Here is a 20,352-nt window from a genome sequence, read left to right on the forward strand (position 1 = left end):
ATGAGTTCTTGCTAATTGACCAGTTTTACATATTCGGCACGACATAATATATATATATATATATATATATATATATATATATATATATATATATATATATATATATATATATATATATATATATATATATATATATATATATATATATATATATATATATATATAAGTTGCGTCATGTACTTGTAAAAATAATTATTATTATTTTATTATTATTGTTATTATTATAATAATAATAGTCGTTTAGTTTTAGTGTCTTGCCAGAGTAAAAGTGAATTAGATCTATTTTGTTATTAAGATTGTCTGTTAACTTTGAATCTGCGGGAAATTACTGAGCTTAAGTATGAGGACATCGAGGAAAGTTAGTTTGACACCAGTTTCCTCTTCTAAAGATGAATTGTAGACTCAACTGCGATGAACACGGGATCGTTTCCGTTGTGAACCGAATGAATGCTTTTTGAGATTACCTTTATTTGCAAAAAAAAAAAAAAAAATATTATAAGGGTAGAGCGATATATTTAATTAGTATTTTATGATGAAAATTACAATATTTCTCCTGATGATTCAACACTTCAGAGTAAATGTAATAATAATAATAATAATAATAATAATAATAATAATAATAATAATAATAATAATAATAATATTAATAATAATAATAATAATAATTAAGATGACTTTGTTTAATTATCGCCCATGAAAATGACTTATCGTGATTACTGAAGAAAAGGAAAATATTAGGAAAAGCTTTAACACGTCGAAGCTCTCTTAGCCAAAACTTAGATAAGCAAAGATAAGAATGCAATACAATAAGACAAGTTTTAATCGGGAATCTACGAATGTTTTAGAAAAATAAGCACACACGCACAAACACATTAGAAAGAAAACTTGAGACAACGGTTCGGTCCGTCCTGGAACAGTATTAAGTTATAAATTGATAATGGTTCATGATAAACCGAAACATCGACTAAAGTTTCCTCTCCAAAGTGTAGGTGTGGTTTAATATTCATCTAAATTTACAACAGTGTAAATGTTTTACAGCTATTCTTAGTGTATAGAGATGTAAATGTAAACATGTTTATATGGTCACGGTAAAGAATATTGTAGGATTTTTTCAATTTTCAAAAAAAAATTTAGTAGTATTTTCATAATATAAGGTTGACCTTATATATACATATATATATATATATATATATATATATATATATATATATATATATATATATATATATATATATATATATATATATATATATATATATATATATGCATATATATATATATATATATATATATATATATATATATATATATATATATATATATATATATATATATATTCTCTCCTTGTTAATTTTTTAATTTTATTATTATTGCATTATTAGCTGAGCTCATATTGAGGACAAGAATAAATACAATAAAAATAAGTTGCAGAAAAAGCTATTATCGGGATATAGTCTCGCTCAGTGTAGAGTTTTATCAAGTCATAACTTGATGGAACTCTACACTGAGCTGTAAGTTGCCCCAGAAGAACCTTGTTCTGCAGTATACGTCTGTGACATCATTCTCCTCCCCCTCAATACAACACCGAAGACAAACGGGGCAAAATTAACAAGTAGTGAAAAAGGCACGATTACCGAGAGAATTGACTGAATGATTGACTGAAGAAGCTTATATACAGGAGAAACGTCTCAATAAAGTTTCTCTTTTGTTACCTTTTTTTTCTCGCTACAGTATTGATATTAATCACCGTCGTATCCCTGACTACATAACTGTTTTTACTTATATTACTCTTGAAGTTCTCAGTGTCCTGTGAGAAGTTTGTTCATGTATTTGACCATCGGCGAGGATGACGTCCGCTTCCACTCAGGTTTTCCCAGCCTGTGTTGGCTCACTCGTCTACATTCCTCTCACCCCGCCGGAGAAACCATCTCCCTGTGTGTGTACTCGCCTATTAAGTATCGCCAATTTGTGCTCGCAGGGGTCGAGACTCAGCTGCTGGCCCTTCCTAGACTACTTTCATCTGCAGCCCTGGTTTTTGACCTCCTGATCCTTATCATTTCTAATCTTGAAGGTGTTCATTGAGTTTACCCCATCCAAATCATTCAGCTCTTCAGCCACCCTGACAATAAAGAAATACTGCATTACATTCCAGTGGCTAATCTATCTCCAGCTTTCATCCGTGTCCCCTTGATCGTAGTCCGCTTAATTAAATAATTTCTCTATATATCCTATAAATTCTTCTTAGAATGTTGTATGTTGCATGTCTTAGGTTGTATGTCGTATGTTGTATGCATTTGCCTCTAAATTGGTAACACCCGAGTTCATTCACTCCTAGCTTCGAGGACCCTCTTGCAATTATTCCTCAACCTACATATGCAGTCAGCCTGCACAGTTTATCACTTAGGTCACTGCATTTACTGGTCTTTCTGAGGCTTAAGAAGAATATCCTAACATCTCCATAAAAAGATGATAGGAAGAGAAAATGAAGATGAAAGAAGAAGGTGAAGAGAAAGAAGGACATGAAAAATAGAAAAGTAAATGAGAGCACTAAACTGGGTTTGCCACTTCAACAATGCTTTGAGTACTGAAAAATTGTTGGTGGCCGTACTGTTATGCAATGTTCTGAAGGATCCCTCACTTGGCACAAAGTCGTCAGTGGCACAAGTTCGTCAGTACACCACATAACGAGTTGTACCACTTTGCCAAGGCCTCGCACCTTCAGTAATCATTCATCTCTCGAAAGAATAGCATTTGGAACATATTCTCTTAACAAATTATTATTATTATTGTTATTATTATTATTATTATTATTATTATTATTATTATTATTATTATTATTATTAAATACATGGGGAAGCGCAAAGCCAATATGGATTATACAGAGCCTGAGAAATGAAAGATAATAAGGTTCGATATAGAGAAGGGAATGTTAATTTTAATTTTTTGTAGCAAGAGCCCTTCTCCAGCATCAAGGCACCTCATTGTCCCTTCATTTCCCTTCCTCATTGAAGGGACAACATCACATAAGTGAGATGAACTAACAGCAACTTCACACTCTTCAATATACTTGTTTTAAAATTGATGATCTGAGAGTCATAAGACAAAATGAACTAGAAGAGTATATGGTGATTGAGGATGAAAGAAGAGATGGAGAGGGAAAATAGGAAAAGTGAGTGAAGACGTTAAAGAAAAAAGAAGAAAGAATATAGGAATACAGAAAAATATTTGGTGAAGGATTTGAAACGAAGGAAAGACATAGGGGAAGTGGAGGAGAAAGAGGAGGTGAGGGAGAAAAAAAAATAAAGAGGGTGAAAGAAAAAAGTGGGGGGGGGGGGAAGGAAGAGGTGATGGGAAGGAAAAATGAGACGAAATAGATGAATGAGAGATGGAGAACATGGATGGAAAAGACCCACCGTTTGGTTGGTAAAGTAGGAGAGGCAACAACAACAACAACAAAAAAGAGACGAAGTGAGAAGAAAATTAAAATTGAAAGAAAAATAGATGGAGATCAGTAGAGGAATGAAGTAAAGAAGTAAAAATAACAAGTAAAGGGGAAAGCGAGAATAAGAAAAAAACGAACTAGGAAAACTTTATCCTCGAGTAAAATTTGTCAGTCTGTGACCCTGTCAGTCTGTGACCCTGTCAGTCTGTGACCCTGTCAGCCTGTGACCCTGTCAGTCTGTGACCCTGTCAGTCTGTGACCCTGTCAGTCTGTGACCCTGTCAGCCTGTGACCCTGTCAGTCTGTGACCCTGTCAGTCTGTGACCCTGTCAGCCTGTGACCCTGTCAGTCTGTGACCCTGTCAGTCTGTGACCCTGTCAGTCTGTGACCCTGTCGTCTGTGACCCTGTCAGTCTGTGACCCTGTCAGTCTGTGACCCTTTCAGCCTGTGACCCTGTCAATCTGTGACCCTGTCAGTCTGTGACCCTGTCAGCCTGTGACCCTGTCAGCCTGTGACCCTGTCAGTCTGTGACCCTGTCAGTCTGTGACCCTGTCAGTCTGTGACCCTCTCAGCCTGTGACCCTGTCAGTCTGTGACCCTGTCAGTCTGTGACCCTGTCAGCCTGTGACCCTGTCAGTCTGTGACCCTGTCAGTCCTGTAACTCTTCTATTGTCTAATATTGCTAGTTTGTAACCCTGTCAATCTGTAACCCTGCTACTTTGTAATGCTGTCACTCTATAACCCTGCCAATCTGTAACTCTGCCAGTCTATTATTAAATCATTCTCGTTCCTTGCCAGTCTTGTACCCTGTCTGTAACTCTGCCTGTCTATTACCCTGCCCGTCCGGCAGCCTGATAGACCGGTACTCTTTCAGCCTGAAGACCTGTCTGTCAGTCCTGTACTGTACCAATCACTTACACTGCCAGCGAGCCATGCCCCTGCTATGCACCCATGCCAGCGATAACCCTGCCAACCAACGACTCAATCCACATCAACCCTGCCAGCCAGACATAAACCCTGCTGGTCAACCCCACGTCCTGCCAGCTACCCACTCCCTGCCATTTAGCCCTTCACCCTGTCAGCTGACCAGCGGTGGTCGGTGGCGCCACCTGTCGCGGCTTTCAGAGCATAGAGGAAGGATGGGTTTAGTGCGGCCAAGACCAGTGTTTGGATCAGACGGACCCTAAGGTGTTGCTACCCGCACCGTTACCACACCCAGGTAGCCAGCCAGGCAAGATAGCTAGAGAGTAGGCTACCCTATTGGCCAGTTACAGAGACTACCAGTTAGCATCCCAGCCAGATAGCAAATTGTCCTCTCATCCAATGAGGCAGTCACCCACTCATCCAGTGAGCCAGTCACCAGCTCATCCAGTGAGCCAATCGCCTGCTCATTCAGTGAGCCAGTCACCCGCTCATCCAGTGAGCGTCACCTTCTGAGTCAGGTATCGTTTCAGCCTATAAGCCAGCCAACAGCAACTCATCTTCTCAAACGGATGAAGATCGATGTGTGTGTGTGTGTGTGTGTGTGTGTGTGTGTGTGTGTGTGTGTGTGTGTGTGTGTGTGTGTGTGTGTGTGTGTGTGTGTGTGTGTGTGTGTGTGTGTGTGTGTGTTTTCTTATTTATTGCTTCTTATATGTATGAAATCTACACGTTAACTAGTACCAACAATACAGTGTATGCAGTGCATTCATATGTTTTTTCTTCTTATTGCTTATTAATATTATTGCTTATTATTATTATTATTATTATTAACACGTGACAGCTCTACTGAAGAAAGAGTTTGACCAGCAGATCATCAAGGTCCTAAGACTGCCACAACACAGTTGCCACATCTCGCTCTCATATACTGTACATACAGAGAGATCAGCTGTCAAACAGGTTTTCCCAAGTTTTTAGGTTTAACGTTACAAAGGTATTTTTCAGTACACCCAATTTATTGTTATAGTTTTCTGTAAATAACCTGTGGAGCTTATAATAATAATAATAATAATAATAATAATAATAATAATAATAATAAAAGTGCGTCCTAACTCTTGCCAAGGTCCCGACATTTTCGACCGAATGATGAAAATAGTTTTGTTATAAGGAAAAAGTGTAACATAAGAAAGGAGGAGCTTTACTACAGGCCTACTGATCCATGCTAGGCAGGTCTAACTCGCACACCCACCCATGCTAGGCAGGGCTAACTCACACACCCACCCACCCATGCTAGGCAGGGCTAACTCTCATACCCATGCTAGGCAGGGCTAACTCTCATACCCATGCTAGGCAGGGCAAACTCTCTCACACACACAGGTTCCTGTCCAACTTTTTCAAAGCCACCCAAAGTTCTCTCTTCAGAAGTACCTTAACGCTGGTAATTAACTCTTCATTCGTGTAGCTGAAGCCATTGTTCCATCCTCAAATCAAATCTGACTGCCTCCCATTCAGGTTTAGTACTTCACACTGAAAATTATAATAATTGTGATCCTCTGAACCCTCTCGAGTTTCTCAACTTGCTTGACCTGGTGTGGTCTCAGTGCTGGCGCTGCGTACCTTATGAAATGTCTGACATGTTGTGTGTGTGTGTGTGTGTGTGTGTGTGTGTGTGTGTGTGTGTGTGTGTGTGTGTGTGTGTGTGTGTGTGTGTGTGTGTGTGTGTGTGTGTGTGTATGTGTTCTTATTTATTGCTTCTTATATGTATGAAATCTACACGTTAACTAGTACCAACAATATAAAGTGTATGCATATGTTTTTTCTTCTTATATGTGACTTGTTCCAGGCAGATGATGAGTGAGCGTTCTCGTACCAGCTGACAAATATGGCATACTCTCGGCCAGCTGCCTCCCTTCCAGGTGGGTGTACCACCAATTGCTATATGGTGTCATGTTTAATATCACGTGCAACGCACTCAACCTGTAACGCCCATTTTAATACAATTTATTGTTATATTTATATCACACATGGAGAGTGAATAATCATTTAGATAATTGAAAATCAGGGAAAATAGATTTCCATTTTCGACCTAAGCCAGTCTCTCGCTCATCAGCAGAACTGCTGACGGAGATTGAAATATACAGCTCTCTTACCAGTTCAGTTTTTCTTTTTCTCACTTTTCATCCATCAGAGTTAGTCATTTTAAACCATATTGCCATACCATGTATTTGCTGTACCAGGGTCAGTGTTGCGGTCAAGATGGGTAACATGTAAAGTACCGGTAACATGTAACGTACCTATGTGACATGTAACATATGTAGCACAGAGTACGTTGATTACATTTAAAACCGAAACAATCTTTAATTTTAAATGTCTTTAAACCTTTATTAATGAAGCATAATTAATTACCTAATTTTTGTAGTTCTAACTATAATTTTAATTGACCTATTTCTTTTCAACATCAAAATATTTCCCTATTTGCCTTCGTGGACAACATTTTTTTCACCACAGATGCCTCAATGTATCACTCACCTGTTTCCTCTCATCATTTCTATAGTTCACCTCGTCTCTCATTGACCCATCCGCCGACTAGTCCACTCCCTGAACTCATTCACTACCTCCATGTTCCCCCCTCCCCACCCCTTCCAGTCTGAAATCCAAGCTTTCATTATCTAATCGTTTGTTACCCTCATCAACTTGCTCTTACCCATGTTCACTTTTAATTTCCTTTACAACATATTATTACCTTTACAACATATCTTCAGAATTATAAAAATTCTTATCGTACAGCTGAAATGCTCATTTCTAAAACGATTAATAAAACTGTACCTTGTATATGTATAAATGTATATATATATATATATATATATATATATATATATATATATATATATATATATATATATATATATATATATATATGTGTGTGTGTGTGTATGGTGTAGGAGGTAGGTTACTGAAAGCAGTGAAGAGTTTTTACGAGGATAGTGAGGCTCAAGTTAGAGTATGTAGGAAAGAGGGAAATTTTTTCCCAGTAAAAGTAGGCCTTAGACAAGGATGTGTGATGTCACCGTGGTTGTTTAATATATTTATAGATGGGGTTGTAAGAGAAGTAAATGCGAGGGTCTTGGCAAGAGGCGTGGAGTTAAAAGATAAAGAATCACACACAAAGTGGGAGTTGTCACAGCTGCTCTTTGCTGATGACACTGTGCTCTTGGGAGATTCTGAAGAGAAGCTGCAGAGATTGGTGGATGAATTTGGTAGGGTGTGCAAAAGAAGAAAATTAAAGGTGAATACAGGAAAGAGTAAGGTTATGAGGATAACAAAAAGATTAGATGATGAAAGATTGAATATCAGATTGGAGGGAGAGAGTATGGAGGAGGTGAACGTATTCAGATATTTGGGAGTGGACGTGTCAGCGGATGGGTCTATGAAAGATGAGGTGAATCATAGAATTGATGAGGGAAAAAGAGTGAGTGGTGCACTTAGGAGTCTGTGGAGACAAAGAACTTTGTCCTTGGAGGCAAAGAGGGGAATGTATGAGAGTATAGTTTTACAAACGCTCTTATATGGGTGTGAAGCGTGGGTGATGAATGTTGCAGCGAGGAGAAGGCTGGAGGCAGTGGAGATGTCATGTCTGAGGGCAATGTGTGGTGTGAATATAATGCAGAGAATTCGTAGTTTGGAAGTTAGGAGGAGGTGCGGGATTACCAAAACTGTTGTCCAGAGGGCTGAGGAAGGGTTGTTGAGGTGGTTCGGACATGTAGAGAGAATGGAGCGAAACAGAATGACTTCAAGAGTGTATCAGTCTGTAGTGGAAGGAAGGCGGGGTAGGGGTCGGCCTAGGAAGGGTTGGAGGGAGGGGGTAAAGGAGGTTTTGTGTGCGAGGGGCTTGGACTTCCAGCAGGCATGCGTGAGCGTGTTTGATAGGAGTGAATGGAGACAAATGGTTTTTAATACTTGACGTGCTGTTGGAGTGTGAGCAAAGTAACATTTATGAAGGGATTCAGGGAAACCGGCAGGCCGGACTTGTGTCCTGGAGATGGGAAGTACAGTGCCTGCACTCTGAAGGAGGGGTGTTAATGTTGCAGTTTAAAAACTGTAGTGTAAAGCACCCTTCTGGCAAGACAGTGATGGAGTGAATGATGGTGAAAGTTTTTCTTTTTCGGGCCACCCTGCCTTGGTGGGAATCGGCCAGTGTGATAATAAAAAAAAATAATAAATATGTATATATATATATATATATATATATATATATATATATATATATATATATATATATATATATAATAGCTAATTACGCATTTAAACACCATTTTATGTATACTCTACACACATCATTACTGTTAAGCAAATCACCGAAATACAAATTTCTTGACAGTGTTGATGGTGATGCTTGTGTTGGCCTCTGGGACTTCCCTCAGCTGGAATTTACCGTAAGTTAGATACTAGTGGCTTGTATCCAGTTCAAAATATTCTTTAATATGCGCTAGTTAAATTAAGCTTGCTTAGGGGATTTTCTTTTCTGATTGTTCACCACTGCCCAGTGATGTATAAAACAGATGTGGTATCTTAACAATGAAGTTAGAAAGGGCAATGATTTTTGTACATAAGTTATAAGTAAGGATTTTTTTAATATATTCTTAATACAATGAGTACCAGGCATATGGATTTCATTTAAAACATATAATGTGGCTTGATAACTCGTGATATCATCATCCCTGTCTTTTTTTCCAAATAAACATTCTTTTGGTAGATGTAACATCATCAGCAACCTTTGGATTTAACAGTTTTAAGGAAGCCAAATGAGGCAAATGAATTAACAAACTGTTCCATTCAAGACATAAAATAGTAACCTGAAATGTATATTTAAACCTTCAGAAGATGAAATTACCGAGATGACTAAATTTCTTAATTCTGCACTATCACTTCCGTATCATCATATTAAAATAATACCTAGTCAGTTATTCTCAACCTGTGTTCCGCGGATTCCTTGGGGGGCCACTGAATTATTCCAAGGGGCCATCGAAGCCTTACTGAGTTCATACTACTTTTTTGCTATTTCATATTCTCGCAATTAATGGAGCTTAGAGTTACAGCTATTATTTTGTGAGGGATTCAATCAATTTTCTGAAGCTGAAAATGGGTCCTCGTTCTCGAAAAGGTTGGGAAACACTGATCTAGGCAATAGATTTCCCACATTCGTAAACCTGAAAATTTCAACTTGTTCTTGTGGACACTGAAAAGTAAACAGGCAGGCGGGACCTTACAGACGGAGGACCTTCAACCAGGATACTGGGCGACCATACATGCGCCCGCTAGCTGGGAGCAGCACAGGAACACACCACCACAGAATACTTTAAAGAGAAGAAAACGGCAAGATGGTAGGTGCTTCCGCTTTTTGTATCTAGATATTTGGAAGGCAGCTCTAGAACAGGGAGTGATAAGGAAATGAAAAGAAAAAAAATCTAGTGAGTTTATTAAATAAAAGTGTGAAAATATGTTTATGCAAAAATTAAGCTTTCGAAGTGTTAAACCCATGTTGATCATTCAGTGCAATCTTCCATTTACTTGAAAAGCTAATTTAATAAAGAGGAAATGGATAGGAGAATTTTTTTTAATGATATTGAAGCTGTATTGGCCTAAAGTTTTAAAGGAAAGAGTTAATTACAATATTTTAAGAGTTAAGCGAATCGATAAAGCCAAAAAAGGAAGAGGTGTTCACGGCTCAGTTTAGACGCTTTAGACCTACAACAGAAGGTCTTTGATACGATTCCGGGGAGGCTGGAAACCGTAGGCATGTCTTTTGATACCTATTGCTCCCTTTCATCTATCCGATTGTTGAGGTTGGTATTTCTTGAACTGAGCTTTGAAATGAACTAAGGTAGAAAAACAGCTCTTAGCCTATTTATTCAAAAGTGTAGGGGTAAAAAAGGAGTTACATGAATGATCAATCAAGTGAAGAGGTGTTTTAGGAAAGAGTATAAAGAAGATGTATCAGTGTTGATGAATAATGATAAATTACTCTGTCTAAATTCTCATTCTCTCTCTCTCTCTCTCTCTCTCTCTCTCTCTCTCTCTCTCTCTCTCTCTCTCTCTCTCTCTTTCTCTCTCTTTCTCTCTTTACACAGGGTTTGACAAGGTTAAGGATCCCTAGCTTTATTGACAAGCTATTTACAGGTTAAGGATTCCTAACTTTATTGGCAAGCTAAGAGCTGTTACCTACATCAGCTCATTTGAAAGCATTTTTATTGTTATGAGACATACAAGTAGGGAACAGGATGAAGTTGGAGCCATCTGTCGGCCAGAATTTTCATTTGATCAACTGAGTTTATCTCATTGACATCATTATGCTGTACGAATGTGTTGCATACTCGAGTCATCCTGAGTATATATGATCTCAGGTGGAGTGATGTTCTGGAGAATGGTACAGCCAGAGTGAAGCTGCTGCTTTCTGCCCGTCTTGTGGCATAAAAGCTTGTTTCACGCTGTCCTCGAAGTGGATCCAAGTGTGGTACTTTGACAACATTGGCCCCTCTCTCTCTCTCTCTCTCTCTCTCTCTCTCTCTCTCTCTCTCTCTCTCTCTCTCTCTCTCTCTCTCTCTCTCTCTCTCTCTCTCTCTCTCTCTCGCTCGCTCGCTAATGGATGTTTACATGAATGGTATATAATATCGACAAGATGAAGAATTAGACACATATGTAACAGTTGGGTATTCTTATAGACTTTTCGCCATCTAGTGGTTTTATCAATATAAATTATTCCCATTACGCCCTTGAATTTTGTACCGATAAAAACCACGTAAACAGACGTAAATAGATCATGATGTAGAGGTGCAATATTGTATAAACAAAACTGCTTATGAGCAATGTAAAAACATTTGGGGAAAATCTAACGTAAAATGGTAATAAATTACTTTCCGTACGTATGTAACAGAATTACTTGATAACATTTTCAGAGGTCCTGCGTTCAACACCAGCCAACCTGAGAGTGGTGTCGACTGGACAAGACTACGTTGATCTAGAATGGCAGGTCAGTTTCACATATACATTGAGTGGTTCTGTAAGTAAAATAAGTCAAATATACGACTGGTAAAGGACAACTAGGGTACCTTTAGAATAAATGTAGTCGAGTCGAGGATGGGGGGTCTTTCACCCCTCTCCCTTCCAGTCCCAGACCAGGACTGATAAATAAGGCTGTTGATGCTAGTTGTACGATGTTGTTTTTAACAGTAGTAAACGATAATGATAAAATAACAGTACAGTAGGTGAAAACTATTATGAAAATGTGTCGCCTGCATAGCACGTTTTTTTCAATTCTGGTAGATCCTACTTGGAGAGTGAAACATATAATAGTCAGGAGTATAAAATAGATTTGAGTATAAAACCAAGCACATAAACGGAGATGTTAGTATTCAGTACGTCAACTCTGAGCCTCGGTATCTTTGCCCTTCCGGAAAAATCATTAGAAACCTAGTGATTGTGAATATTCTTTGTTTTTTCATTCAGACAAATGGCTAACTCTCTTTGAAACACATTGACGCACTGTCTATTGATTTTGTATTATGCATGTACCTGACATTATAACCGGATACGTACACTCACGTCTCCTGGTGTCGGAGTTCATTAGTTCGAACTTAAAGCCTTAAAAGGAATATATATATATATATATATATATATATATATATATATATATATATATATATATATATATATATATATATATATATATATTTTTTCAACAACTCTGTCGTCTCCATATTATATATATATATATATATATATATATATATATATATATATATATATACATATATATATATATATATATATATATATATATATATATATATTGGATGGTGTTAACATTCTACTATACTATTTTCTTTTCATAGTGATTATCTTATTTAGCAGTTATTAAGTTTTTTTATATTAGTTGGCTTTACCAACAATGATCTCGTCAAATAATTATTATAGTCATGAGGAAGTTGTAAGCTCGGGCTTACAATGATATAAGAGGGATATAAGAGGGTGAAAGTGGATAATTAAATCAAATGTCAAGAAAGGGATCTGTAGTTTTCGTTCCATGGATCAGGAGACCTTTACCAGCTTCAAGGGAACTTGCCTGAAGCATTCTAACATAAACTGCGAAATTAAGCTCCTCACGGGGAATTTTTATAATTACTGCATAATTTTTGGGGAAGAACTATACCAGTACTGATCACGTAGCAGCTTCATTTCACTGAATGCTTCAACAGTATGGAGAGGGAGGTGTGGAGTTCCTGGTGAACGTGTACTACTCAGGAGAGCAGTTTGCCAAGGACCAGGTGGCCCGAGGTACGTCTGCCAGAGTGGGCGGGCTGGCTCCGGGCACCGACTACACACTGAGGGTCAAGGCTTTCAAGGCTCTTCCTCATGGCCGTCGAGCATACAGCGTTGAAAGCGAACCTGTTTCAGCCACAACTCAAGGTTAGAGTAATTATAGAAAGGAAGAACACCGCAGCAGGCCTACTGGCCCATACGTGGCATGTTCTTGTCAAATCCCAAACCCTCTAAAAAATATTTGCCCAACCCATTATAAATATTACCCATGTATGGGCCAGTAGGCCTACTGCAATGTTCCTCCTTTCTTATGTTCTTGTATGTAGAGCTGCGTTTAGCCCTTTAAATCCAAAAAGTTTATGATTTGGGAAGAACTATAAACAATTACAAAGTTTGAGTGCTTATCTCACAAACTAAATGATGAATTTCGCTACAGATTGTTCAGATGTATTTTTCTACACAATTTCGATAGATAATCGGCTTTTTATGCTTGTTACAAATCGAAAAATAAAGTAACATGTTCCCTATTAAAGGCAGTTACTTTTGTATATAGGACACCAGAAAAAAAACATGATCGGTGTTTTCTCAAAAACTTTACGTGATAGAGAAAAACCGAAAACTGTACTAAAGTCAGTTTCAAAAGCTTTATATGGCACACAAAAAATTATCTCTAACGAATATTCTTTGTTGCTCAGCGTAATAATAATAACAACAATAATAATAATAATAATAATAATAATAATAATAATAATAATAATAATAATAATAATAGCTCAAAAAACAACATTCAAAATGAGTCCGAATTTGATAAAGGTTTCGCAAAAATTACTTCCTCGGGAATAACCGAGATGGACTTCCTGAACCTACCAACTTCAAAAATTTATTATTGTTGGTTTATTCTTCCAGGAAAACATGGTGCGTGTCTTTGCTGGCCCAACGGTGGAGATGCAACAAGTCGGTTGTGTCTGTGAACACGAATGTACAAATTGATCCTTCGTGGACCGTATCAAGGCGGCAAAATGATACAAGTGTAACTAAGGAGACATTTTATTGTGGCAACGTTTCGCTATCACATTAATTGTACTTGTGTCCTTTTTACTTAACATATTGTCGGTAATTCTGCCAACATTATTACATATGGCAGAGCGAAACGTCGTCTAGTTTCATCTCTGAATTGTCAGAGACCGGGCTGCAATCAGCGGGAAGTTCGAACCTTCACCACTTGTTTCTCTGGTTAGCCAGTAAAGGTTTAGCGTATTATGAAATATAAAATATCTCTGATTTGTGGGCTGATTATGAATTACTTCATAACGGTATTTTGACTCTTATTTAATACATGTATATATAGTTGAAGCCTGAATAAATCCATAACTTATCTTAGCATGAAAGTAGGTGTGCACATTTACTGAACAACTTGCAATGTAAACTGACTTGACCGATGTTATAGAAGCCAGATTTAAGTAACTTCAGTTAGTTTGCCATATACACAGACATTCATCAAACTAAATGCCAGGTATATAGTCAGTGTTATGGTTACTCTCTCAAGCACTGTGTGCTTCATTGTCCATTTATTAAGGCATACTGCGGTGGACATTATTGTAATCTATGAGGCATAGCAATGAGTCCTAAAAAATGAAAATAAGATGCCAGACATTTTAAGCAAATATTTATTTGCAGCAGAAAAAAACATTTGTTGTAAATATTTTTTTACAGATTTATTGTACTCCCGTTAATCCTTTTGAAATCTAGTTCCAAGGTCTTTTGTGTATTCATTAGCTCGGTAGCATCCATTCAACATAATACATTGTACATAATAAACCAGCAGGTTCAGGTAGGTTCGCCAGGAAGGGTCCTGGTCCGGGTCTTCTCCATGCCACCCGAGGTGACGGGTGGCAGGCGATGATCGGCAGCAACATCTTCAGGTTCTTGACTGCAAGATACACAAGGTGTGCTGCCGTCCTCCCGGGTCTGTCTGACAGTGTGTTGCGGGAGGTGGTGGTTGAGTAGGATAATAAACTAGCCACTTTCGCGGTAAAATTTAATTCAGTCATTGGCCACTGTAGCAGCGACTAGTAGAGCACAGGTGCTAGGCTCACTTATTGGGCGGCGACCGCTGGATTACCCGAACTGGACTCAGGGGTCTCAGTGTCGCTATTCTACATTAGGCCACGGCGGCAGCGACGGCTGGATTACCTGTGCCGGACTCGGTTGTATGAGTATCGATATCACATTGCCTTTTCATTTTTTTCCCTCTGGTTACAGATGTGGTGATGCCAAAACCAAGCAACCTGCGGGTGCTGACAACTAATACTGAATATATCGACATAGATTGGCAGGTGAGTCGAGGACTCCTATTTTCTTTAATTTACAAATAATAGACAATACTTTCTCCTCCATGGGACTGTGCTAACCTCCGAGGCGCTGCCATTACATGCAGAGTAAAGGCAATGCCTTCTCTATGTACCATGTTAATTAGCAGAAATACTTAATATTCTTCATAAACTATGTTTGAATTTTTACGATGTCTGCAACGGCGAATGCCAGTTACGTTGATATATGCAGATTAACAACGTACGTTAGGTATAATATATACACAGGATATATACACCTGTGTATATATCCTGTGTACAAAAAATTTACTTGATAATGTCCAGGTGAAATGTCGCCTTAAACTTAATTTTAAGCAAGTGTTCATCATAGTGAATATGTTTTAATTCTGAGTTTACACCAACGTGAAGTTTCCGGCTATTTAACTAGACACAGTATTCTGGTTTCGTTCCAGTATTGGATGTGGGTGATGCATATTGATGTTCGCAGAGAACCAGATGTCAACAAAATTATTTCATCTCATTATGATCATGATTATTCAATGTTACTGTCTTCATTGATTTAACAATAATCCTAATTTAGCTGTCGAATTTAACAGTTTGATGGAGATCAAAGAGACGTAGAGTACATAGTGAAGGTTTTCTACAGTAGTGGAGTGTTAGCTAAAGAACAGGGGTCACGAGTAGCGTCAGCGAGGGTGGGCGAACTGGCTCCCAATACCGATTACAAAGTGTCAGTGATGGCGTTTAAGGCTCTCCCTCGAGGTCGCCGAGCTAACAGTCCTGATAGCGATCCTGTCTCCGTTAGAACTCAAGGTTAGTTATTGTAAGCTATGTACTGTGGGGCAATGAGCCGACAAGCTGGAATAGAAACATGTAATGAGAAGTGAGGTTGTATTACAGAGGCAACGATGCCTTGCTTAGGGTTGAGCTTTATTAAGTCTTGATAAAGCTCATTCCTGAGCTAAACGTACGTATTATGAGAGGCTTACCTAGGTGAGCAAGGAGAGTTTCTCAGCTCCAGTGGCACTACACTAAATGCGATCCGGGCATGTCTGCTCTTGCCTTATTCCTTAACAACCAACATTGGAATAACATGTATTCTTATCCATTAGTTATATTTTGCATGCTGTGTTATTATTTCAGTAATCTCAAAATTCTTGCAGCAATTAAAAAAGACCAGTAAAAAAAAATTGTGTGAGAAGAGCCATGCCACAGGACTAAAGATCTCTGCTCGAGATAGGTATCAAAGAGAAATATATGTAAGTGTACAGAAACTTTCTTTTCCAGGGACTTCCCCGCCAGTCACTCGACCAACTACACCACCACCTCCACCAACTCGCCCCACTACACCACCACCACCTCCACCAACTCGCCCCACTACACCACCACCTCCACCAACTCGCCCTACCACACCACCACCCCCACCAACACCAGCTGGCTGTGATGAAGGTCTGTGCTCCTGTCCCTCTCCTAACGAGCATTTCTGCGTCTACTGTCAGAGTATGGACACCTGCAACAATCTAGGTCAGTAACTTAATACTTTACTTATATTTTAATATATTACATTTAGGAGGCTTAGTTTATCAAGTAAAGTTGTTGAATAGGTAAAATCTGCAATACAAGCAGTATTGTTGTTATGAAAGCCCCGTTGGTACTTTTCCTCTATACTAGGAAAAGGGAAGAGGAAGAATAAAGAGAAGGTAGGGAAAGAAGGGGAGGAGCAGGAAGGGGAGAGATGGGGAAGGGGGAAGCGAACAACACTGACACAACACTCCAGCCATATCTGTTATGTGCAGCTGACGTCAGTCATGATTATAGTTACAAATCAATACCTGGAAAACCATTATTGGTGAAAGACTCTTAATCCAAGGAACTGGAGAACTCTTCCCTAATCGTGGATAAATCCTGATTACCTCCCGTTCCCCGTATAATAATGATATTTATTATTGTGTTCGCATTCTTTAACATGACACTTCTTTACGAGATCCACTGATACATCTTCCAGGAATATGTATAAGCAAATTACTCAACTCACAACAAACATATAGCAACAAACTGTCACTAATATGTATCCTACAAATAAGTAAAAAGAATAACTAAAAATTTTTTAAAGGGGGTGAACCGGTAAGCCAGTGTAAGGCCTCTGTCAGATGACCAAAAGCTCCAATGACGGGTAATCATGTGCCTAAGACCCGCGTCAGGAAACATTTGTCCTGTTTCCTGACGAACCTTACCTAACCTAACCTATAAATAAGTGGAAATTTTGATATATTAGAATGTACTACGCGGATAAGCACTAAACCTGTAGGGATCGCAAAGCACTTAAAAAAATAGAAGGCTGCCAGATTCGATTCGAGGAAGGGGAGGATTGCTCCAGTTTCTTGGATCAAGAGACCTTCAGCAGCATCATAAAACCCTAGTCGAAGGGAAATTTTTTCTTACCTCTACTGTATTTCGAGTATCTTTTGCCAGCTCGAAGTAGATATGTTGTTGCGACCCCTGGTACCTTGATCCAAGGAATTAGAGCTACTGTGCTCTTCCTCCCATTAAATATGACTGCCTTCCATGAGCTGTGTCACCCCTACGGGCTTAATGATTTCCCATTAATTTATAGTAATTAAGAGGCCGCCTAGTTGAAAAAAAACATCAAATATATTTTTTTTCTTACACATCTGAACGGTCTATAGTGGAATCTCAGCAGGTCATATGTAAGAGCAGTAGACAGTAATATTGCAGTTCAATGAGACAATTAAATTTAGTGTAGAAATTTTTATGTAGGACAGATTCGCTTGATTTAAACTTTTCCCAGTCAGAGGCAGTATAATATAGTCACTAATTATATTATGTTGTATTATTTTATTCCGCCTTGTTTATATTCCGAAGATTTTCTGCTTACAGTCTGTGACATGATGTTCTCACAGGAGACATGCAGACATGATGTTCTCACAGGAGACATGCAGACATGATGTTCTCACAGGAGACATGCTGACATGATGTTCTCACAGGAGACATGCTGATATGATGTTCTCACAGGAGACATGCTGACATGATGTTCTCACAGGAGACATGCTGACATGATGTTCTCACAGGAGACATGCTGACATGATGTTCTCACAGGAGACATGCAGACATGATGTTCTCACAGGAGACATGCAGACATGATGTTCTCACAGGAGACATGCTGACATGATGTTCTCACAGGAGACATGCTGGCATGATGTTCTCACAGGAGACATGCTGACATGATGTTCTCACAGGAGACATGCTGACATGATGTTCTCACAGGAGACATGCTGACATGATGTTCTCACAGGAGACATGCTGACATGATGTTCTCACAGGAGTAGTTGAAAAATATGACACGGAATCAGTATGGAATCTTTATTTGTGAATGACATGAGCAAATATTGCTAATTAACAAACGTTCCTTACTGCTTTTCTGTCTTATTATATCCATTGTGTTAGTAAAGTGTACCTCTATTTTCACAGAAAAGGAAGAAGCGTGCAGCGTGGTGCCAGAGAGGAAGGACATCAACATGACCGTCAGTGTTCTCTCCTGTGGATTTCAGATCATCGTGTTAGTACCATATTATTTTCCTAGTTTGCTTATGATTTCGGATTTTATCATTGATATATGTGGACGCTTAAGAAAGACACATGCGCAACGTTAAGAATTTTTTCTTTAGATATGTATCGCTCCAGGAGATCGATAAGTTCAAGTATCTTTTATATACGTTTCTCGGTATAATACACTGTATGCGATACAGTCTGTGGAGATGCTATCACTGTATTTTGTGTGTGATTATTTGAGTAATTACCTGTGAGCATTTGAATAATTGTGTGTACTTGTAGTGAGTATGTATGTGCATTTGTGAAAACGATTATCTGTGAGTAGTTGGAGGAATGATTGAGTATTGAAGAGAGTGATTGTATGTCAATATCTAAGGGAATAATCGTGTAATGATACTTGAGTATTTGTTTGTATTTGAGGGAATATTTGTATCAATATTTAGAGGTGTGACTGTGTGTTTTTGAAGGGTGAATTCTGTGAGAATAATTGAGAGAATGATTGTAGTATAAGAAAGGATTGTGAGTGTACTGGAGGAAGTGACTGTATATTTAAGAGTGACGATGTTATGTATTTGAAGGAGTGAATAAACAGAAGGGTAGACGAGGGGCTTGAACCGCGATTCGAGCCCCTCGTCCACCCTTCTGTTTATTCATTGACAGTTATTTATTACAACTTAATTTGAGTTTATTTAGAGGAGTGTTTGTGTGTACTTTAAAGTACATATAGCAGGAATTTTTCACTAAATGTTTTCGCTCATACACACGTAATTTCATGGGCAAAAATATGCCAACAGATAAGGTAATATAAATAAATATATAACTGGGTAATAATTCGAGCAATGTTTCTCTTCTGGAACATTGAACCAAACGTTGTCTATATGAAAGCTGTAAGTGCCTTTGCATTACTATATTTTTATACATCATGAAGCAATTTGTTTGCCTCAGCGTGTGCAAAGTCACTATATCCGAAGGTCATACATAAATCATTTGCACCTTCTTAGCGCAAAACTAGTAAATCATCTTTAGGAGTACTAGAGAGACTTTTCGCCAACCAGGAAAGCTTCATCAGTTAATACAGTCACAATAGAAAAGAGGCATGTAGAGATACCAGAGAGGAGTACTAGCAGTCACACAAGCGTGGGCAGTACTAAGGAACTGGACACTTTTACATGCATAACACCGCTGTCGTCAGCGACTACATGGCTGGCCAACACTGTTAATACTGTTACTTCATCGTACGCCACATATCTCTCCAGTACTTCCACGGCCAGTAAATTACGTCTCCACTTTGGAGCTCTGCCCAAGTTTGTGGTGATAACTGTGTGGTTCCTCTATGTAAGACACTTTTCATGTCTCTGACTCAGAGTAATAACTTCCTCGGAAAGCGATAGTTCTCTCAGATAGCGTGATGCTGCACTTATGTCTTATTCATCAACCTGTCGGTATTATCTCTAATACAATTAGACTCGTGATTAAATACACTCTGTAAATTAACTCAAAATATTCTAATAAAAATTGTATTGGTCTTACGTTATACTGGTATAATTTTGGGAATAAAATAGGATGTTGTAATGCACTACTAATAATTATTCACATTGCTAAAACATTATCTCCACATATATGTCTTCTAGTATGCCAAAAAAAATTCTGATATTACCCTTTTCATTTCAGAAATGTGGAAGGAATTGTCCGAAAAAGTGGGTAAGTTCACTTCAGCTCTAAGATGAAAAACATTACTGACAGAGGCTGTCATTTTTATAGAGTGATTTGAAAGCAAA

General features: G+C 38.3%; 1 protein-coding gene across 3 annotated transcripts in view; it reads left to right on the top strand.

Moving 5' to 3' along the window:
* Positions 1-4,545: 4,545 nt before the first annotated feature.
* The window catches only part of LOC128692402 (uncharacterized), a 34,289-nt gene continuing 18,482 nt past the window's right edge, over positions 4,546-20,352 (top strand). Inside the window, exons 1-11 of one of the 3 annotated variants that reach the window (XM_070096291.1) lie at positions 4,546-4,659; positions 6,202-6,274; positions 8,737-8,791; positions 9,603-9,739; positions 11,312-11,385; positions 12,611-12,821; positions 14,937-15,010; positions 15,601-15,817; positions 16,292-16,528; positions 18,494-18,581; positions 20,246-20,275. In XM_070096291.1, the coding sequence (XP_069952392.1) occupies positions 6,241-6,274; positions 8,737-8,791; positions 9,603-9,739; positions 11,312-11,385; positions 12,611-12,821; positions 14,937-15,010; positions 15,601-15,817; positions 16,292-16,528; positions 18,494-18,581; positions 20,246-20,275 (1,157 nt within the window). In that variant the 5' untranslated portion in view covers positions 4,546-4,659; positions 6,202-6,240. Of the gene's footprint in view, positions 4,883-6,201; positions 6,275-8,736; positions 8,792-9,602; positions 9,740-11,311; positions 11,386-12,610; positions 12,822-14,936; positions 15,011-15,600; positions 15,818-16,291; positions 16,529-18,493; positions 18,582-20,245; positions 20,276-20,352 lie in introns of all 3 variants that reach the window. The other 2 variants (XM_070096289.1, XM_070096290.1) reach the window with 2 other exon arrangements.

The sequence above is a fragment of the Cherax quadricarinatus genome, chromosome 53 (assembly GCF_038502225.1).
Source record: "Cherax quadricarinatus isolate ZL_2023a chromosome 53, ASM3850222v1, whole genome shotgun sequence".
NCBI classification, from domain to species: Eukaryota; Metazoa; Arthropoda; class Malacostraca; order Decapoda; family Parastacidae; genus Cherax; species Cherax quadricarinatus.